Source organism: Oreochromis aureus, linkage group 3, assembly GCF_013358895.1.
Source record: "Oreochromis aureus strain Israel breed Guangdong linkage group 3, ZZ_aureus, whole genome shotgun sequence".
Classification (NCBI taxonomy): domain Eukaryota; kingdom Metazoa; phylum Chordata; class Actinopteri; order Cichliformes; family Cichlidae; genus Oreochromis; species Oreochromis aureus.
The window spans coordinates 97,059,364-97,082,347 of record NC_052944.1 but is presented as its reverse complement, the minus strand read 5'-3'; the positions used below and the strand labels follow the sequence as shown (position 1 = coordinate 97,082,347).

Genomic DNA, 22,984 nt, shown 5'->3' with positions numbered 1-22,984 from the left:
AAATGACTGGTGTGAACCACTACTGCCTCCTGCTGGATCATTTGGGGATTATAAGCCTGCTGCTGAGACGCTCGGGGTCGTGCGGTGTATGAGGCACGAGCGCTCTCCATTCGTTGCAAAGTTCGGTGATAGCTGCTAGCGCCCTGCTAGCCGTTTTAGCTAGTGAGCAGTTTAGCCAGTTCAGCTCTACTAACCCGCGGTCGCTACAATATGTTTCAGCTTTGAAAAGCTCCTCTGCTGAAGCCACAGCTGCATTTCTGAAAGTTCACTGTCATGCACAAAATTCAGCAACTCAAGCTCTCTGGCAAGCTCTTATTGGTGCTGAAAAAGCAAAGTATTGCTGAGAGCCTTACACTGTTCAGTGAGGTCATCATTTGAGAGATTGTGTCAGTACTGGTGGTCTCTTGCAATCAAAGCCTCTCTTACTGCAGATGCTCGGTACCTCAGGGGCGAGTTTCTTATATTTCCTGTACAACTGTGCGATATGGCGAAATTCTCATATCCCTCACTGAGATATTTCTCATCCCGACAATGATATACATATATAAATTAGTGCTGTTAAAATTATCGCGTTAATTGTTAAGATCAATGCGAAATGTTTAATGCGTTAAAAAAAATTTAACGCTGATTTTTTTTTAATTAATTTCCTGTAATCTAAGACCTTTAAACTCATGAGCACCTCTGGAGGAGGGGACAACAGTGTGCTATGCTGGCGTTTGGCCTGACAGAAATGATTAGAAGAAGAAGAAGTGACACCATGCTACTATCTAGCTAACACTAGCTAACACACGTAAGCCTGGATGAGGGCAGACTTTTGGGTGGAAAGTTTCTCTTTAAGAAGTTGCCTGGTGGCTTGCTGGACAAAACGAGAGTAAGATGCACAATTTGCAAAGCTGAATTCAAGTACCACAGAAGCATCATTGGCGTATCACCTGAGAGCAAAACACCCAACTGAATCCACCTCTATGGGACCTCGCCAGTCTACGCTTCAGGAGTATGGTGCTCGTGGATGAATAACAAAAAATGTGAGAGAAAAATTTACCAATTCCTTGGTTGTTTGGATAGCTAAAAACTGCCGACCAGTTAGCATAGTAGAAGATGATGGACTGAGAGAAGTCATTCGTGCTGCATCAGGAGATGAGTGTTACAATCTGCCCTCGAGAGGAACCATTGTGTCGAGACTGCACACTTTGTATGGGGACCAGAGGGCTCAGCAGTGCAGCAAGCTTGTGCAAGTAAGGAACATCGCTCTCACCGGAGACCACTGGACTTCGGTGAACAACGATAATTACTTGGGGGTCATGACACATTTTATTGATAATGACTGGACTATGCAATTGTTTGCACTGACAGTGAGTAAAACTGAAGAGAGACACTATGCTGAGGCGTGTGCTGACCATTTTCTGAATGTTGCAAATGAATGGAAAATCAGAGACAAGGTAACCACGCTTGTCACCGACAGCCGCCAGACTACTTCCATTTGAACACATGCCCTGCATGGCCCACATTCTGCAAAGAACGGTCACAGTTTCTCAGTTTTAAGCATAGTTCAGCAAATGCTCAGGAATGAAAGGCACAGCAAGCTGCACATGGACATCAAACAGAACCACTTGTTCAGGATGTTCCAACAAGATGGAACTCCACCCTAGAGATGATCAAGCGGGTCCAGAGAAACAAATCTGGGCTGACCACCAAAACAGCAAGGTGACCATGTTGACTGACCAGGAGCTTGACAGACTGCAAAAGCTGGAGGAACTACTTGAACCTTGCAGGTAAATCATTTTGTTTCTCATGATTGTGTGTCTATCTTTGCATTCTATCTTTGTTTTCAAGTATGTTCTCCACCTCCACCTCTCTGTGTATTTTCATATGTGGTATTTATGTTTGTCTCTGTGTGATTAATAGAAAAATACAGACTTGTTCTTTCTATTGCAGATATGTGACTGAACTGCTGGGGAGAGAGCGGTATGTCTCCTGTTCCATGGTGTTGCCAGCCTTGTGTCATTTGTTCAGTCTATGTTTTGAGGTTTAAGTAGGTTTTTACCACAGACCTAGCTCAGCGGAGGGACAGCAGCAATCTCACATGGCTGAAGATCGCTACTGCCCTTGATCCCAGGTTTAAAGACCTTAAATGCCTTTCCAAAGATAAAAGAAGAGAGGTGTGGGCATCAGTACATGACCTTCTGATGGCAGAGACAGATGCACACCAACCATCTGCTCAGACAACAGAGGAACCCTCACCAAAGAAGAGCAAGATGTCCATCTGCTTGCTGGGATCTCCTGATTCAAATACAAAGGAAGAGGAAGATGCTATAGACTGTTGTCTGAATCTTTACAAAGCAGAGCCCAAAATTGACATAGGAGAGTGTCCACTACAGTGGTGGTTAAAGAGAGAAGGAGCACATGCCAGACTGGCACCTATTGCACGCAAGTACCTGTCAACCCCTGCAACCACAGTGCCTTGTGAGAGATTATTCTCACTCTCAGGTCACATCATTCAAAAGAAGCGTGCTTCTTTGTCATCAGACAATGTAAACAGAATAGTCTGCCTTAGTAACTGGCTGAGTGCAAAGAAGGACTGAGCCAGATTGATCCTTTGAAGTGAAAAATGTTCATCATTCCTGTGTCTTTTTGTGTTTTAAGTACTGAGTTTTGTGCACCCTTTATTGTTATGATATTCACTTTAACCTGTAGGCCTGGGTTCGGTCACTGTTGATGGCCTTAAAGGTTTTTTGTAAGTTTTCACTGTGTTAAAGATTGATGAAAACTATTAAAATTCTCTTTGAATTTCAGCATACATTCTTTGTGTTTATTATGCATTTACTTCATTGTGTTGCATAAATGTCTGTTACAATCTTAAAATATAAAGAATAAAAAAATGTAATTGGAGCCAGGCTATTAATCAAGTAATTGCGATTAATGGCAATTAATAACAGAAAATTGTGAGATTAGTTAGTTAATTTTTTTATCTATTGACAGCATATATATATATATATACATACATTTTATTTATTTTTTTTTATTATTTTTTTTTTATTTTTTATTTTTTTAAACCAAGAACCTCATAGCTTTTCTTGTGCATCTTCCGGTATTCATTTGGCTTCCCAGAGAATCAGCACCAATTAACAGACCTCCGCCTTACTGCAGCCTCGGTTTGTGCTGCTCACACACACCCTGTAGAAACGGTGAAGGGGGGTGCTTCAAAATAAAGCACATTTCATTCATAATGTTGTCAGTCCAAGCCCATTATGTCACAATCAATTTTTTCTAGGCTTAGCGAAATTGCAGAAAAAAAACTAATAAGCAGGCGCACTTTGGGCCATCGCGCTCACGTATAGGTGGATTATAAGTCTGTATCATGATGTCTGCTGCTTCTGTGTTTGTTTTTTGTTGTATATGCCACTACAAACAGAGAAACCAAACCCCACCCTCATTCCACCGCCGCCGCCCCCGCCCATCTCGTCACTCTGCGGCAAGCAGCAGACGCACCTCGCAAACGGAGGGCGCCCTTACTGCAACAGATACCCGATCGGTTCCCATGCAGTCCCCAAAATGCGCTGGCACGGGGAGTTTTTTTTTTTTTTTTTTTAAAACTGTGTGTATCCGAGGAGGCTTAAACTGCGGGTTAAAGAGAGAGGTTCTTACCGCTGACGAGGAGTAGCAGCAGCAGCATCTTCATCCTCCTTTAAAGACCCGTGAAATTCCCACGGAGCCGCTCCCACACACTGCTCCTCCTCCAGCTGTGACTCTGACCGCAGGTTAGTTTCGGTTTCACCGGAAGTGTCGGTGTGAGTCAGACGGTCAGTGATGCTGATGGTCTGCGTCAGCTGTTTGTGGAGCTCACAGAAACATGAAGCTTCAGCTGCTCTGGCCTCCCCTCTGCTTCTGTTATCTACGATCACCTGCCACTTTATTAGGCACAACTGTTCAGCCTGTTGGTGCTGTGTCAGTGATGGGGCTGTTTGTTACTAAGTCACATGGTCACTGAATTTGGCACCACACCATAATATATTCTATATACATTTACATTAGGATTGAACCACGTGACCTGCCTCACATCTCCACTGAGTCTCTTCCTGCTATTATTGATCTAATTATCAGTAATTAGGCTGGCATTGATCTGTACATTCATCTGAAGTCAAATTAAACATCATCCACAAACTTAATAATAAATCTAAGAGATGCAGTTTTCAGTTCTTCAGTGCTGTTTTGTTTCATGTTCATTATTGTTCTCATGCACATGAACCACAGAAATAACACTCACAGCAGTGACTGAAGAACATCCAGATTCTGCTGCATCTGTGGGAGCCTGCAGAGATCTCACACTGTGAGTGAGGACATCCAGCCAGCATGGAGCTCATCAGAGACGATACTTGTTACCAAGACATTGTAAGGTTTGTGTGCTGTTTTCTGACTTTTTGGTTGAAAAACAAAAAATCAAGCTTGTCTGTTAGAACATGTGCTGCAGCAACAAACACCAGCTAAAGAATCAGACTGAGAATCCAGGTAAAAAAAGAAAAATACACCACATGGATCCTTTAATCAAACCCTCACCCACTTTAATCTGCCTTTTATTAAAACCTTGGTGTTTCACTGCTTTGCAATAAAAGATAGAAACACTGCCGGTAGCTTTAAAGTCCTGCTTTTCTTAGTCATAGTTCCTGTTCTTTGTTACAATTTATTAACCACAATAATCCAAAGGGCAAACAGTTTAACATCTTCAAGTTCACATTGACAGGAAATAAACAGAGACAGATGCAAGAGGGATTTTTTTTCATGTTTTTTTAGTTTAAAAAAATACATTTTGGACTTAATGATTATCATTATTCTTAATATTTTTCCTAAAGATGTGTGTTTAAATTTTGTAAGACAGCCAGGCCTTCACACAAAACACTTAAAACTCAGCTGCTTCTTAAAACCCTGATACACAGCACATCACCTCTGTGCCTGTGTGCTTTACTACAGCATGGATCAGTAATTACAGACAGATAACTGGATCCTGACAATGCATGGAGATGACTCCATCATCCCCATGAAGACATACGCATAGTTGGAGAACTGAGAAACCTGACTTCAGGGCAAAAACCCAGTTTTCTTCAGACTACAAACCCAGAAAGAACACAAACTCACTCTATGTACAAAATGCTTTAAGTATTAATACTATCTTGGCAACATTTAGTTTTTTTCTCTGGACGGCAGAAAAAACCCCTGAAAGTTTTAAAGAAATGGTTTGACATGAATAAAGTGAACATCAGAAACACATCTGCACTTCATTTGTGTGGGAAACAGTCTGAAGGTGTTTGTGCTCCTTCACAGCTCCATCTCAGAAGCTTCATCCACCTCAAACAAAAGGAACAACACTTGGTGAGGACAACAGCGACAGACTGAAGCACAGAGATATCGGACTGAAGCTCTGCTTTGTGCTGCTTTCTGATAACTCCACATACAGATGCTGCCTAACAGCCTGAAGGGGAGGACGCTGCTTCCGTCCTTTATTTACAGGCTGTTCAGTGCTGTGAGCAGAACACTAGAGCCCTCTGCTGGTGGAAGAGTAAGGTTGCAGGTTTAGTTAAATGTGTTTGAAAGCAGCAGTGGTTTCAAAGATTAAAGTTTTATTGCCCCATGTTCATTCACTCATGAGCTGCTACAACATGAATGAAATGGCTAAATTGCCAGCTCAGCACTTCTATAGAGTCTTGCCAATGACCGACTAATCGTATTCAGGTGTGCAACAGGGACACATGGAAAAGTTTTAGGACACCTGCCCTCGAGGACTGGAGTTTGATATCTCTGCTCTATATTAATGTCTGCAGTAAGCTTGTGTACATTTAAGCAGTGTTACAAACAGTATATTGATGATCTCTGTTTCTGTTCACATACAGAAGTATATGGGCAGTTTTAGGTCACAAACATTTCTTTCCTTTTTCAACATTGTACCACAAAATTCTTCAACTTGTACATTAACGACATCTGTAAAGTGTCCAAAGTATTAAAAATGGTTCTCTTTGCTGACGATACAAATATTTTTGCTCTGGTGATGATCTGCAGAATTTATTGGAGGATATGACTAATGAAATAAGTAAAGTGAAGTTCTGGCTTGATAAAAACAAATTATCATTAAATTTGAATAAATCTAAACATGTTATTTGGAAATAGTTTAAATACAAACGCAAAGATTCAAATAAATGGTGTTGATATTGAAAGAGTCAGTGAAAATAAATTTCTGGGGGTAATATTAGATGAAAAACATAACTGGAGAGCTCATGTAAGATATATTCATTCCAAAGTATCAAGAAGCATTGCAATACTAAACAAGGCAAAGCAGGTATTCGACAGAACATCACTTCATATTCTATACTGTTCACTGGTTCCACCATACTTAAGCTATTGTGCAGAGGTCTGGGGCAATAACTATAAAACCACATTACATTTACTTTTTACTCTTCAAAAAAAAAAAGAAGAAAAAAAACAATTCGAATCAACCACAATGCAGGTTATAGGGAACATACAAACTCACTATTTTTGCAGTCTGAAATATTGAAAATTGACAGTCTAGTGAAATTCCAAACAGCACAAATTCTATTCAAATCAAAAAATAAAGAACTGCCGGGTAATATACAGAGTATGGTTTTTTTTTTTGAAAGAAGGAAGCTATAATTTAAGGGGTTTTTGTAACTTCAAAACAGGGAAGGTCCGTACTACAAGAAAAAGCTTTTGTGTTTCTGTTCATGGAGTGAAACTGTGGAACAGTCTGAATATGGAATTAAAGCAATGTCCAAACATAAAACAGTTCAAAAAGAGTTATAAAAATATGATCTTCTCAAACTATAAAGAAAAGGAAAATATTGAAATTAAGTGAATGTCTCTATTTAAAATATATATATAAAAAAATTCATGATGTGATATTATAGTATATCAAAAATCTGTTCACTATTTTTATTACAAATTATATCAGTAAGGAAGCTGACTAAATATTAACTGATAATTTATGGCAAAGGGGTGGGATTAAATAAGTGTTTACTTCTTCCCACTCCCTTTCAACATGTAAATTAATCAGAACGGCAGCTATATTGAAATGTATTGATTTGTTTGTATAGTATTTTTTTCTCTCTTTTTTTCTCTTCTAAATGTACCAGTATATTGTTTACATGTTTGAAATAAATTACCAATCACTCACTTAATCAATCAATCAATTAATCAAACATTGTATAATTTAGATTTAAAATTATGAATTGTAATTTTAAATGGTTTAAAAGCGTGTAGAATAGCATATGTAGGCAAGTATATTTCTCCTTTTTTATCAAGAAGCAAAGACAAAAAGGAAAAAACAAAGAATCAGGGCAGGGTTCAGTGGTTGAATCATCAGTCCCCACCAATGCCAAAACCAAATCTACGCCCTCGCTTATTAATTGCAGATAAGCGAGGCAGTTAGCAACTGACACGCTGATGATGCTCAGTAGATATGATCTTTTTATCTGGATTTATTTGACAGGGACAGTGTTCATGTTCATGGACATCAGGATGAACATAGAAGATGGAAACCTGCCTGATTTGAGCTAAACTGCTCATTTCCATGTGAAGTCCCTGGTCAGGTCACATGACTCTATCCAACACACAAAGACACACAGACACACAAGAAAAGCACAAAAAAAAAAACCCCAAGAACACACAGATCAAACTGATTGATCAGCCATCAGAGGAGTCGGATCAATGGAGCTGCTTCTGTTCCTGATGTCCCCTGTTTGATCCTGGACCTGAGCTCTCCCTGCAGAGGAGACACAAGACAGTCAGACACACATAAAAAGAGCGAGAAAGCGAGAGAGCAAGAAGTACAAACCTTTGACTGTCAGCATTAGTGATTTATATCTTATCCAGACATTCCTGCTGTCAACTACACATTCATATACTCCACTGTCTCTCTCTGTGGGGTATTTCAGGGTCAGACTGAGGTCTCCAGTTTTCAGCAGGTCTTCATTCATCTTCGTTCTGTCTCTGTAAACCTGGTGCTGTTCTTCAGGCTGGTCAGAGCCGTTCTTGTACACGTGGACTGTCCTTTCATCACTGTGAAACCATAGCACTTTAGCATCCTCAGGCAGGTTTTCAGTGGTTTTGAAAGGCAGCTGGACAGACTCCGCCCCCTTCTCCACCTCCACCTGACAGACTGAGAGGACAACAAAAACAACATGAGCTGTACAAAGTGTAACTGGTCATGTGACTCTTGTTCTGCACTAAATGAAGCGATGGAGTGGCGCCTCCTTCAGGCAGAGAAACAGCTCATGGAGAGAAATAATTATTAGAGCAAAATCAAGAGTGGAGCTGCAAATAAGGCCGAGAGGAACGCTGCAGAAAACTGTTCATGTGTGAATTCATGACTTCATGAATTCACGCATGAATAGGGCTTTCCATCTGCCACTGAGGGTGCTTAAGAACTTTTACTCCTGCACCATCGAGAGCATCCTGACGGGAAACATCTGCAAAGAGTGGTGCGCTAGGCCGAATGCATCATTCGATCAGAGCTTCCTGACCTGCTGTCCATCTACACCAAGCGGTGCAATACTAAAGCCAGGAAGATTATAATGGACCTCTCCCATCCCAACAATGGACTTTTCTCACTGTTGAGGTCTGGGAAGTGCTTCCACTCCCTTCAGGCCAAAACAGAGAGAATGAGGAGGAGCTTCTTCCCCTATTCTATTTGGGCCCTGAACCAGGTGTAGGACTGGGTTCTCTCAAACACATCACATCACCACACGCACTCTGGTTTTTTGCACACTTCTTATAATTTATAATTTCTTGTTGTTAGTAATTTCTTAAGTAAACTGTTTCTTGCACGTTTTTACTGTAAATCTCTAAGTTAAAATCTGTAAATTTTTGTAGTAATCAGTAAATCTTTAATTCTTACTGTTATTTAATGGTCGGGCATTGCACAGCAATAAGCATTTCACCTCATATCATACTGTGTATGGTTGTGTGTGTGATAAATAAAATGTGAATTTGATCCTGCCCGGAGGCCGACACCATCCTTATCAACATGGGGAAAAATGGGATTCCAAACAGTGCCCCCACTTCCTCAAACTGGACTTCAGGACTGCTTCACACAGACAGACTGCAAAAAATTCTCTCTGGCTCTCAGCGAAGGCGGTCACACTTTCCTCCTCTCCTCCTTACACTTATCTTCCCTGCTTAGCTTCTGTGTCCTTGTCTTGTCTTGTGTGCATTACTTTCCCTGGAACAGTCTCTCACTGTCGTTCTCTAAAACCTAAAGAATTATGGATTTGATCAACTGGTCTCTGAATGCTATTGACACCCTTTTCTCAACGAGAAGTCTGGGCTCGGGAGAGCCTGAGTGCCCTGGAGGGACTTTCCCTGCCGGATATACGATGGACGGGTGGCAGACCTGGAGGGTCGTGTGCCTGGCGGGACTGCCGATCGAGGACGCTGAAGATATCTACCTATTTGGAACCATGATAACAGGGTTCTTGCTGATTGGAGCTGGCCTGGCCCTGGTTTATCGGAGAAATAAGAAAGCGGAACCAGCTGTTCAAACCCCCCCAAGGCTGCCCGCTGGAATTGAAGCGATGGGACAAGGCGCAACCTCTCACAACGAACGGAGCATTGTCAACACCTTGGAGACACTTACAGCTGCTGTGAAGGCTCAAAACAACACCATTGAGCGTATGGGGGGATACATCAGAGAGAGGCCTGCTCAAAATGAGACCCTTGAGCGACAGTTGGATCACATCGCGGAACGGATCACTGCAGCTGTGAGGTCTCAGAATCAAAAGAATGACAACAACACGGAGCAGAAGTTTGATACCATCATGGGGAGGCTCGCGACTCTCCAACGGGAGATTGAGAGACCAGCGTCGGAGTGTTAAAAGAGCAGCTTGACATTCTCCTGGCCTGCTCGCATGAAAAATCAACAAAACCAATATCGAAAGGCGGATATCACCACGGCGCCAGCTGCAGGCCCAAGGCTGGAGCCAAACAACTACTCCCTGATAACGACTGTGATGACTATTCTTCCCATCCCTTGCAAGGCCACCTGGATTGGCTGGAGGACTGTTTACTTAGCCTGATAGGGCGAAGGACAGTGTCTCCGCTGAGACACGCAGACACATACACTTACACTGATTAGCACTCACTGATCCCCCTCCCCTCCCAACGTCTTCGATGCTTACCTCCCCCATGATGTGGACATCGGGTCAGCTGGCGGCGCAGTTTGCAGCAGTCCCAGATCAGATGTGCACACTGTGTTGATTGTGTTATGATATCCCCTTCCCAACCCTGTGGCTTGTCATGTCTCTCATAATGTTGTGCTGTGGTTATTCATGTGCTTTTTTGTGCAGAGGAGTTTTTTTTGTTTCCTGCTCCCGTGCTGTCCTGCCATGGAAGCACAGCATGAGAGGAGGTCTCTTTTTTTTTTCCTCTTGTACTCTCCCGTTGTTGTGTACATTTCAGTGTTCTTTTCTATAACGCTACCGATCTCCGACTTGTAACCCCAAGTGATGTCTGTGTAATGTGTGTAAGGTCGGGGTGTCCATCTCACTGCAGGGCAACCTGCTTGTGACAAATAAAGCTGTTTCTGATTCTGATTCTGATATTTGAACACCAGGACTTAGAAACATTCACAGGATGAGTACTGGACTATACCAAGTTCTGCACTGGAAATGTAACTGTGGACAAAAATGTTTGGGTTTTCCCAAACTGAAAACCCTGGACGACCAGCCAGGTCCACACACTCCTCAAAGCCTCTGATGCTGCCTTCAGGTCAGGCGACAGAGCTCTGTACAGGGCTGCTTGAGCTGATCTGAAGAGAGGAATCAAAAACGCTTCATAGAAGAAGCATAGATTTCCACCTGTCAAGCAACAAAACACGGGAGGTGTGGCAGGGCACACAAGACATCATCAAGATATCATAAACTACAACCACTGTGAAAACAGAAAACCCAGGTGTGCAGCTGGCAGAGGAAATAAATTGCTTCTTTGCCCACTTTGAAACATCACAACAGGAGCACCCATCTGCTTCAGCCCTGCTCCCATCCTCATCTGCATCCTCAGTCATCCCAGTATCACTTTGTAGCAAACAATCACTTTTTGGCACAACACCTGGAGCTAAGGGGGCAAAACAATCGCATGAGTGCTGCTGCTTGACCGAGGAAGAATATAGTAGTCGTGGTAAGCCAATCACATGACCACTTAAAGACAAAGCAACAAGGTGATATATACCAGTTTTTAAACTGTGTTGATAGGCCACGTAAAACCAGAGTCAGGACTAAACGTGGTGCAAGTTGCAAGTTGCAAGTATAAGTGTTGCATTTTGAGGAGAAATTTATTTTGAGCAAAGAAAAGCTAAACTTGAGTGAACAAAACTCATTGCTGCGTGCAAAAAAAAAAAATATTTCAGTGTTTGCTATTATCCATATACACACACACAATAGCAGCAGCCCTCTCGCTCAGGTTTTGCATTTGCTGTTGCTCAGATCTCTGCGGCCCTACTGCAGTGTGTCGCTCTCACTGACTGAAAGACCAAGATTGCAGATACAAGCAGCCGAAATGGACTTCCTCGGAAGGGTGGCTGGCTTCTCCATTAGAGATAGTCACACCGTCCCCCAGCTGTGGAAACACTCCACAGTCATCCCCATCCCCAAAAGACACAACCCAAAGTCTCTGAATGATCTTCGTCCTGTGGCTCTCACCTCCCTGCTGATGAAGGCCATGGAGAAGATCATAAAACAGCACATTGTAAGAGCAACTGACCCCCTGATGGACCCACTCCAGTTTGCTTACCGTGCACACAGAGGTGTTGATGATGACAAATTCTTCTTCTTGGACTCCATCCACAAACATCTGGAGCTCCCTGACTCCTCCGCCAGACTTCTGTTTGCTGATTTCTCATCACCGTTCAACACTCTGCAGCCTCATATCCTGGCTACTAAACTTTCCACCTGATTTCACCTCGATGATCAGCTAATCCTATGGATATTGGACTTTTTGACCAACAGGTCTCTTTCTGGTCTCCGTTCCACCTCCACTGGCTCCCCCCATGGCTGTGTGCTCTCCCCCCTGCTCTTTATCCTCTACACTGATGACTGCAGATCCACACAGCTCAACTGTCACCTGGTTAAATATGCGGACGACACAGTTCTCCTGTCACTGCTGTCAGGCCCCTCACAACACCATGGGCCCACTCTTCAGGAGTTTGTAGAGTGATGTGACAGCTCCAAACTTGAACTGAACGTGAGCAAAACGAAAGAGATGGTGGTGACCTTCTCCAGTAGGCAGTGTAATTTTAAAACTGTATATACTGTATATTCTGTGTATTTATTATTTCACTCCTATTGCCTGTTCTTATTGTCCTTATCTTCAATGTATGCTGCTCGGTTGTTTGTTAATTGCCCCTTGGGGATAAATAAAGTCTTCTGATTCTGATAGGATGAGGAGTTCAGCCATTCGGGAGGTGCTCAGAGTAGAGCCAGTTGAGGTGGTTCAGGCATCTGACAAGGATGCCTCCTGGGTGGTTCCTGGATGATGACTCGGGGTATGTCTCACCGGGACGAGGTCCAGGGGCAGACCAAGGACATGCTGGAGGGATTATATCTCTTGGGTGGCCTAGGAATATCTTGGTGTTCTTCCGCACAAGCTAGAGGAGGTGGTCAGGGAGAGGGAGGTCTACACTTGTCTGCTTTAGCTATTGCCATCGCGACCTGGCACTGGATAAGCAGAAGAAAATGGATGGATGGATTTACTATTGCTCCACCTTTACTTTGACAACATCCAAATGACTGGATTGAATGATGTCATCATTTTAAAACTATTGCTATTTATTCATTTACAATGATTTGGACTAAACAAACTAGACTATTGATGTGATCCTATATATGTGAAGCTCCAATCATGCCAGAGGCTTTTATTTTGAAGTTAAGATAATTTCAACTAAATTTTTAATCGTCTTCTTAGTCTGTTCACTTAAATGCACAGTTGCTCTGCCTGACATTTTAAGCTTTTAGATGTAAATGTAAGGCAGTGACTGGAATTAGTCACAAGGTGTCACTGTTGAGCTGCATATACATTGTAGATTTTAGCAATTTTGACCATTTGTCCTCTGCAGGACACCGTAGTTCAGATTTCTCGTTCGTGCGTGTCATCTTGGTTCAGTGGTTACTGTGAATTGCAAAGGTAAACACTGTCAGTGGTGTACTCCAATGGTTTTGTTTAAAAATAAGTGTTCCACTGTGTAAAATGGCGATTTGCTAAGCATATATTGTGTTTATTGAGAGGTTCATGTACTGTCTGATGAGAGTACGAGGAGTTTGTGTGCGTGTTTCATTTTGTAATATCTGCCGCGATTTCGGGCTACATTTCCGCTTGTTAGCAGAGCACTCATTTGGGCAAAGTAATGCAAGATGAAGCATTAGCTCTTCAGCTACAGTTTGCTAGTTTTGTGTCATACACATTCCTGAGACCGAAGAATTGTGTAAAGATGCCTTGACTACATGATTATTTTTGTTTAATGTGTTTTTTTTATATATTTGATGCTGGCTTTCACTATGTGTTGATAATCACGCAGTGTTTACTGTGATTTGCAAAGGGCCAGCAGCAGAGTTGGAGTGATGTTTGCCGTAGCATCTGAATAAGCGGCGCGGTCCGAGCCACAAATTGAATGCCTGTGTCCGAATGGTCTCTCAGCTGTGCACCCCAATCCAACACAAAATTACACAACGCAGAGTCCGGGGTGTAGGGAGGCCCCTGCACTGGTTGGGTTACATAAACATCAACAAACTTTTGTTATTTGAATGAGCTGGAAATGGATCTAAACTGCAAGTTTTTAGAGAAAAAATGCCCACATGACCTCTGACCTTAGGCCTCTATCTAGACCACTGACCTCTGACTTTCAGCTCCACCGTTTTCTTCAGCAGGATGTTTCCCTCCCTGCTGTAGACGGTGCAGGTGTAATTCTCTCCATCTGTGGGGTATTTCATGGTCAGACTGAGGTCTCCAGTTTTCAGCAGGTCTTCATTCATCTTCGTTCGGTCTCTGTAAACCTCATACACGTAGACCTTTCTGTCATGTATGCACCTCCATTCCACTTTAGCGTCTTGAGGCAGGTGAAGTGTGTTGTTGAAGGGCAGCTGGACAGACTCCACCCCTGAATCCACCTCCACCTGGGGGACTGAGAGGACAACAAAGCACAACATGAGCTTGGATGGAGACATTTGTGTTGACTCTAACAGGCTGAATGCTGCTGCTTCACTGGGAGCTCACTGTTAGATAGAAAGTGGTCAGTGTGAAGAGGAGACGCAGCAGAAAGATGAAGACTGACAGGAAGAAAGCAGTGAACAGACTGTTGGAGCTGCTGTTAGTGGGACAGGACTTTATTCAGTCTCTGAGGACCAGATTTGACTTGATGAAGCAGAGAAACACAGTCTGAGTGTTTCTGTCACACTCACTTCATCACACAGCTCAGTTTGACAACATTTGGAAGAATTTGATAGAAGCCTTCCTTTAGTAAAAGCACCAATAAAACACCATGAAAACACCTCACTACACATAAAACTGCAGTACTGTGGTGTAGTGTCAATGTAGATAGCATGGGGCAGAGGAGCTAAGTGAGAGCTAAGACTAGCTGCCCTTCCCTTTTTAACTCACCTCCATTTCCCATTGCTTGAGGCTGAGTTTGATTGCAGACCACACATTGAAAGTGAGGCAGCACGGCCAGCTACCTGGCAAAGAGGTAGTGTGTCTTCAGGAGTGGGGTTGTGCAATTTCGCTTCGTGTCGCCCATGGACTGCCGCTTGGATGCATTCCGCGGACCAGACATTTAGGACCACGTGAGTCGGCAGCGTTTGGATTACCCTGCCACCTTGTCAGCCTAACAGACTGGGACTCTATACTCGACACTGGTTCACGAAAGCTACAGCTAAAACTGTTTATGGTTTCACATTCCAGGGACAATTCGCTGGATCTGACTTTAAAGACTGAAACTATTTTTTTTGTGGACATTGGTTAACACAGCTTCATCACATTATTTGCATTCTAGATAAGAGAATTTCTGTGTCAGCCTTCATTGTTCTGTTGTGTTTTGATCTTTGGGCCCTTTTCCTGTGGCTAATATGGTTTGGGAGGGGATGAGAACTCACAACATTTGAGCATAACAGCCTGTTTCATTTGTTTTATTTGATTTGTTTTATTTTTTTAGTGTTTTTTTTTTTTCTGTCACCCGTGTTCTCCAGGGCCCCGTTAACACTGGTAAACAGTCTAGGTTCATGAGGGCCATCTGAACAAATAAAAGGTGCCATGTTGTTGCATGCTTCTGTCAAACCCAGGTTGCCTCGGAGTTGTTCGGCCTCGTAGTTCGGTTAGCCACGTCTTCGTGAACATAAGCAAACTGCATTCCCTGTCAAGGTCAGACGGTCCTCACCGGTCGGCCGCCCGTGATGTCATGTCTCGCTCTCTCTCTTTTCTCTCTGTTTGTTTGGTTACATCCATCAGGGAGTGTCAGGGAGCGGATAAAAAGCAGACTGTGATGGCTTCAGTACAGGAACGCTGGCGCTCCTGGGAGCATCCCTATACTGAACCATCACAGTCCACCCTTTATCCGCTCCCTGACACTGGTAGATTCTGTCATTTTTCAGAGAAAACAGTTCATCAATCTTGTTCTGTAGCGAGTTCATGTTGCCCATTATCACTGTCGGGATTGATGGTCTGAATTGCTTCCGGTGACCCACCCCCCAGCCTTGCGGCCTCCATAGCTCCTCTTTACCTTGGCCGGGATGTTGTGTCGCATGTGTTTAGTGCCAGCAGCTCTGCTCTCAAATAGGCAAAAGAGCTGGTTTCTGATGTTTCAGAAAGTGCGTTGACCATGCTATATCTAAGAGGTAGAAAGTAAACTAAACTAGAGGAAGGGGAAAAAGAAGTTTGAAAGACTAGCCTAGAAACAGTTACAAGTTAAGAAACAAGTACAGTGTTGCAGAGCTACTTAGAAGGCCAGTGTCATCTTGGGAATGGCGCTGAAATCAGACTGAATAAGTGGAATAAAGTGAAACGGAGAACTAACGCTCCCTAAGAATGGAGCTGTCAGAGGAAGAGAGCAGCAAACTGAAAGTCTCTGTTAGCTGCAGAGCTCTGAAACTTCACACAGCTTTGGATGATAACATGGAGAAAGGATGTGGAGATTTTCACACTTCTGCTAGAAATCATCTTCTAGTTATTGGGACTCAGATATGACTGATTATAGATGAGGACCAAAGAAGGTTTTTACTGAGATTTGAACTGACTTAGCTTAGCCTGTGTTTTAGCCACATGCTAAACAAGCACATGTTCAGAAACTAGAAGATGTTACCTTTCAGATGAAGTCTCACACATGAACTTTGCTCCTACAGTTCATCTGCTGAAGCTTTTACATTTGGCTGGAAATCAAATAAAAACCAAAACAGCCACAAACATCAGACATGCTAACACTGTAACATTATTGGATGGAGCCCACTGAGACTGAACCACCATCATGAGTCTGACCTTTGACCTGTATCTACAGCACTGACCTCTGACTTTCAGCTCCACTTGTTTCTTCATCAGGATGTTTCCCTCCCTGCTGTAGACGGTGCAGGTGTAGGTGGAGTTGTCTCCATCTGTGGGGTATTTCAGGGTCAGACTGAGGTCTCCAGGTTCCAGTAAGTTTCTCTTCATCTTTGTTCGGTTCTTATATTTATCGTCCTGTTCTTCAGGCTGGTCAGAGCCGTTCTCATACACGTGGACCTTCCTGTTGCCTCTGTCCTTCCACTCCACTTTAGCGTCTTCAGGCAGGTGAAGTGTGGTGTTGCAGGGCAGCTGGACAGACTCCACCCCTGAATCCACCTCCACCTGGGGGACTGAGAGGACAACAAAGCACAACATGAGCTTGGATGGAGACATTTGTGTTGACTCTAACAGGCTGAATGCTGCTGCTTCAACTTTGTACATTCAGCCAACCAAGTGATTTCTCAGAAATGTTAATGGGAAAGTGCTGCTGAGCCTCCACCCGTTCAACTGCCTGTTTTCTTAAAGTGGACATAGCAGGAGTCTCCTCTCGATGTCTCCTCTCCATCATCAAGAATTTCTTTGCTAACATGCTAAAGGAGTTATTAAAAGTTTCTTCAAACTGCATTCTGACTCCTTTACATCACACATACTGACCCAGGTACTCAGTGAGAGGAAGCTGTTTCTTATTGAAACACTTAAAACTAATCACAAACAGGTATTTCTCTCCTAGAAACTGTTAAATGTCCTTTGCGCATCGTTAAATTCTGAATCTACCTCAGTAACAGACATTATTCTTCGCTAATGTTAGACATGTTCACACATTGTATGTCTGTTTTACGTTTTTTGTGTCTGTACAGCCACAAACATCAGATATGCTAACACTGTAATTTTAGTGGATGGAGCCCACTGATACTAAAACACCATCACGACCTCTGACTTTGGACCTGAATCTGCAGCACTGACCTCTGCCTTTCAGCTCCAGTTCTTTCTTCAGCAGGATGTTTTTCTCCCTGCTGTAGACGGTGTAGGTGGAGTTGTCTCCTTCTGTGGGGTATTTCAGGGTCAGACTGAGGTCTCCAGGTTCCAGTAAGTTTCTCTTCATCTTTGTTCGGTTCTTGTATTTATCGTCCTCTTCTTCAGGCTGGGCAGAGCCGTTCTCATACACGTGGACCTTCCTGTTGTTTTTGTCCTTCCACTCCACTTTAGCATCTTTAGGCAGACAAACTGTGGTTTTGCAGGTCAGCTGGACAGACTCCACCCCTGAATCCACCACCAACCAGGGGACTGAGAGGACAACAAAGCACAACATGAGCTGTAGTGAAGTTACTAATGGTCTCCTTATGTCCTGTTACAGTGGACGTATTTCTGTGCTTGACCTATTAGAACTCAGTGTAGACCACAACATTTTCCTACAAAGACTGGAACACACCAGAGTTATTAAAGGAAATTGACTGCAGTGGTTTGAATTGTATGTATCTTATAATTCCAGTATAATTCCTTATTCCCATTCCTTATAATTCCAGGACTTAGCCAAAAAAAAAACCCTGCAAGTTACAAGTACGAATTTTGACCCTATTTTTCTTCCTGTCATCTGATTGGTCAATGTCATGTCAATCACAAATGTAACAATCCAATCAGAGAACAGATGGGTTTGGCTGTTGGAGGGGCACTTTTTTGAACTGCAGGTCCTTGAAGGGTAATACAGTTTGAAGCTGGAGGATCTCTATATAAATATCCGATAGCAGCTAGGTCCGCTAACTTTCGGCAGCTGTTGAAAGGATAAAGTTGTGGTATGTCAGTGGTTAGAAATACCATTATTACTTCAGGATTAGTTTAACACAAAGTCAGGGCTGACCCGGGACCATTGCTGTGAGTCACAGTGCGCAGCATAAAAGTCCTTTCACATCGGACGCAGGATGTGCTGCTAATGCTAACTGCTAACTAAAAGCAAAAGATCCAGAATTTGTTCCGCTGGCTGCTGAGCTCTGTGGGTTTTTGCAGCAGCTATACCTGTACTAGATGCACCTGCTCCTTGTCGTTTCTATCTCTGACTTTATGTCCTCTACAAGAGTTTCTGGTTTTTTTGCTAGTTCTTCAAATGTTCAATAAAAACATGTATGCTAATTCATAACGAAGAAAGCTTTGTAATGAAGACTGTCATTTCCAAAACACTGCGCCCCCCCCGCGGTCCACAGCGCTGTATTAAACACGTAGACCTGTGACACAAAAATCACCAAACTCGGACGACCACAGACTGTTTTCCTTCATGGTGATGAAGGAAAACGCTGGGTTGGCATGTAAAAGGGCATTTATTCCCTTCAAAGACCTGCAGTTCAAAAAAGTGGTAGCAGATACAGGGGGAACAGGGGGAAGTGTAGACGATGCCACAAGAAGGATGATGAAATTTCTCATATCACCTGAGCTGGCTGTGGAGTACAACATTCTTGGCCGACATGGGGAAAAAAAGTTAAGAGATTTGCGTCTTTTTAATGTTGTGTAGGGGTGTGTATTGGCAAGAATCTGGCGATACAATATGTATCATAATACAGGGTAGAAGATACGATACATTGCGATACTAAAAGCCAGACGATATTTGTGTTTGGTAGGACTGAATTTAGTTAGGAAAACCCACAGTAAACAGTCCAAACTGTTAAATGCTTGACATGAAACATCTGAAACAAAAACACTCTCTCTAAGTTCAAAATGAATGGAGAAATTAATATCTGCCTTATTAGAAGTCATGTCAAATAAACAAACAAAAACTACTTTACTGAAATATCAAGTATTTTTTTTAACATGAAAAAAGTAAACATGTAACACTGAAGTCTTTCTAAGTACTATGATTGTAAAATACTTATCCAAAAACTGCTCTATGGAGCATCAAAACAAAGCACTTTTATGTGACCTTAACATAAACAAATATAAATCAAAATGAAATTGCTTGAAGAATCCATCCAAGTAAACATTAACAAACAATGTAAAGTGCTATTAAAATAAAGTACAGCTCTGCAGTGTCCATCAATGGAACACTTTTAGTACAACCTGAAAAAGGAATTTACTCATCTAAATAAAAGTGCTTATGAGACTCAACCAAAATGTCAAACATTCTCATATCAGAGATTTTACATGTTTAGTGTTTTCTCAGTGGTTATTGTTCAATTTCCAGATTTTTGTGCAGGAATACAAGCTGATCGACATGGTCAGCTCTCAGGACACTTTTCTGTGCATTTACTATGTCTCCTGCAGAGGAGAAAACTCTCTGCAGAGACACTTGTTCCAGGAATGCATAGGAAACTCCTTGCTACTTTGGATAGGTGAGGGTATTCCTGTTCATGGTCCTTCCACCAACTGAGAGGATTTCCTGTGAGAGGCAAAGGGGTCTCATCTCTATACCTCTTGATCTCAGCTGCAGCAACATCATGTTCTGATTTTGGTGCAGTATTGTCACTAGTAGAGGCAAACGTAGCTCCGAGCAAGTCCACCAATGCACATGAGGTCCTCTGTCTCTTTAGGGGTGGCCGAGGGATGGAGTCAAAGCTGTCTTTGATATGTGGGTGATGAGCCTCCTCTGTGGCATTCTCTTCCTCCACCTGTTTGTCAGTCTCCTTATTCTCTTGCTGCTGAAAAATGTCAGAAAGTCAAAATTCAAATCCAAGATTCACCCTGTTTTTCACTAATATTTAATGACAAATGTCATCAATATGCGTTTTTTTTTTTTTTTAACTTTATTCACTTGCTTATAACTTCAGTTGAATTTTTCCAAATAAATTCATTTATTTACTTACATTTTTTTCCTTCTTTATCACAGTCACCACAGTGTCCAACAGTCTGGAATAGGTCTCACTGGTCTCTGCTTCAGACAGGAAGGGCAGGTCCTTAAACCGAGGATCAACTGTTGATGCCATCCATAGTGTCTCCCTCTCATTTACATATCTCTTTCCCAGATCTTCTGCTATGGCAGTCTTAATGTCCCTTACTGTCGGTGTATCATCAACACTTTCTTGTGCACCCATCACAAGCTTGGCATGAAGAGGAGCAATGATGGACAGGGTTGGCATACTCTCCTCTGACATCACCAGGGTGGCATCCTTCATAGGCTTGAGTGCCCTGACAACTTCTTCTGCACATGTGATGTCAGACTCACTTAATGTGAAAATTTCTTTTTCACTCTTCCTAACTTCTGCAGAAAGCAGAGCTGCACAGATGGCTGGTTGCTGTTCTAAAAATCGTTCTATCATATCATAGGAGCTGTTCAATCTTGTAATTATGTCCGTGATCAATCTGTGAGCTGGTAGCTGAAGGAGGCACTATTTCTGCTTCAACTGATTGCTGGCTGTGGTGCTGCGCCTGAAAAAGGCTGTTACACGTCGGATCCTCCTGAGAAGTCGCACCACGGATTGTATTTTCAGTGCTTTCTGTGAGGCGAGATTCAGACTGTGTGCAAAACATTGTATGTGCGTCATGCCTGCAAGTCTAGCTGCGAGAGCCATGTTTGGTGCATTATCGGTAACAACAACAAGGTCCTTTGTGTTCAATCCCCATTCAGCCACAGTGTCAGTTACTAACGCTGCAATATGCTCACCTGTGTGACTGTCATGCATGGCTCGGGTTTGTAGTACATGAGACTGAAGGTTCCACTGGTCCGTTATGTGATGTGCTGTAACAGTTACGTACGATTCAGTGGCTCTCGAAGTCCAAGCGTCGCATATTTTTTATCATGTGGTCCTAAGTGTGAGTGTATGCACTCACAAGATGTTTATTGACTTCAGATCCCTGCAACAAGCCCAGGTCCAGTTTACTTTGGTGATTTGGACTATTCCATTTCACAGCTGTTAAATTATTTTCCTTTATCTCCTGTACAGGCCAACGCAATCTATTTGTCGTTTCAGGTAGCAGTATTACACAACATTTTCAGATCTAATAGAAATAAAATGAGTGTTTTGTAATTCATTCAATTTATTGTCTTTATGACTGGCATTATTGTTTCATTCTATTATAGAGTCTTACAAGAAAGAGGCAAAATTGTATTCCTATTCCATTATGCTTTATTAGCTGCTTCGGTAAAAAAAACAAATCAACAATGCAACACCCCCCCCCCCCAAAAAAAAAACCCATTGCAAAACAACATACTGGAAAACAGTTATTCATCACTTGATTGCTTCAATACAACACTTGGGCACATACAGGGAGTGCAGAATTATTAGGCAAATGAGTATTTTGTCCACATCATCCTCTTCATGCATGTTGTCTTACTCCAAGCTGTATAGGCTCGAAAGCCTACTACCAATTAAGCATATTAGGTGATGTGCATCTCTGTAATGAGAAGGGGTGTGGTCTAATGACATCAACACCCTATATCAGGTGTGCATAATTATTAGGCAACTTCCTTTCCTTTGGCAAAATGGGTCAAAAGAAGGACTTGACAGGCTCAGAAAAGTCAAAAATAGTGAGATATCTTGCAGGGATGCAGCAGTCTTAAAATTGCAAAGCTTCTGAAGCGTGATCATCGAACAATCAAGCGTTTCATTCAAAATAGTCAACAGGGTCGCAAGAAGCGTGTGGAAAAACCAAGGCGCAAAATAACTGCCCATGAACTGAGAAAAGTCAAGCGTGCAGCTGCCAAGATGCCACTTGCCACCAGTTTGGCCATATTTCAGAGCTGCAACATCACTGAGTGCCCAAAAGCACAAGGTGTGCAATACTCAGAGACATGGCCAAGGTAAGAAAAGCTGAAAGACGACCACCACTGAACAAGACACACAAGCTGAAACGTCAAGACTGGGCCAAGAAATATCTCAAGACTGATTTTTCTAAGGTTTTATGGACTGATGAAATGAGAGTGAGTCTTGATGGGCCAGATGGATGGGCCCGTGGCTGGATTGGTAAGGGCAGAGAGCTCCAGTCCCACTCAGACGCCAGCAAGGTGGAGGTGGAGTACTGGTTTGGGCTGGTATCATCAAAGATGAGCTTGTGAGGCCTTTTCGGGTTGAGGATGGAGTCAAGCTCAACTCCCAGTCCTACTGCCAGTTTCTGGAAGACACCTTCTTCAAGCAGTGGTACAGGAAGAAGTCTGCATCCTTCAAGAAAAACATGATTTTCATGCAGGACAATGCTCCATCACACAGCGTCCAAGTACTCCACAGCGTGGCTGGCAAGAAAGGGTATAAAAGAAGAAAAACTAATGACATGGCCTCCTTGTTCACCTGATCTGAACCCCATTGAGAACCTGTGGTCCATCATCAAATGTGAGATTTACAAGGAGGGAAAACAGTACACCTCTCTGAACAGTGTCTGGGAGGCTGTGGTTGCTGCTGCACGCAATGTTGATGGTGAACAGATCAAAACACTGACAGAATCCATGGATGGCAGGCTTTTGAGTGTCCTTGCAAAGAAAGGTGGCTATATTGGTCGCTGATTTGTTTTTGTTTTGTTTTTGAATGTCAGAAATGTATATTTGTGAATGTGGAGA

The 22,984-nt window shown here is 42.7% G+C and overlaps 1 protein-coding gene across 2 annotated transcripts; it reads right to left on the bottom strand.

Annotated features, from left to right (window-relative positions):
• Window positions 1-19,589: 19,589 nt before the first annotated feature.
• On the bottom strand, window positions 19,590-20,825 carry LOC120438564 (E3 SUMO-protein ligase ZBED1-like). Of its 2 annotated transcripts, none has more exons than XM_039608964.1 (2): window positions 20,301-20,825; window positions 19,590-20,135 (listed from the first exon to the last, which is right to left on the bottom strand). In XM_039608964.1, exons 1-2 carry the CDS (start codon window positions 20,751-20,753, stop codon window positions 19,716-19,718), a joined length of 873 nt encoding a protein of 290 aa, XP_039464898.1. In that variant the 5' UTR covers window positions 20,754-20,825; the 3' UTR covers window positions 19,590-19,715. The 2 variants fall into 2 exon arrangements, with proteins under 2 accessions (XP_039464898.1, XP_039464899.1); XM_039608965.1 differs by having other exon boundaries at window positions 19,590-20,132.
• Between the last annotated feature and the right edge of the window lie 2,159 nt (window positions 20,826-22,984).

Coding starts and splice junctions, on each gene's coding strand:
- LOC120438564 (XM_039608964.1), bottom strand. CDS start 20,753: ATGATAGAACGATTTTTAGAACAGCAACCAGCCATCTGTGCAGCTCTG. Junction 20,136..20,300: donor TGATAAAGAAGGAAAAAAAT/GTAAGTAAATAA, acceptor GACATTTTTCAG/CAGCAAGAGAATAAGGAGAC.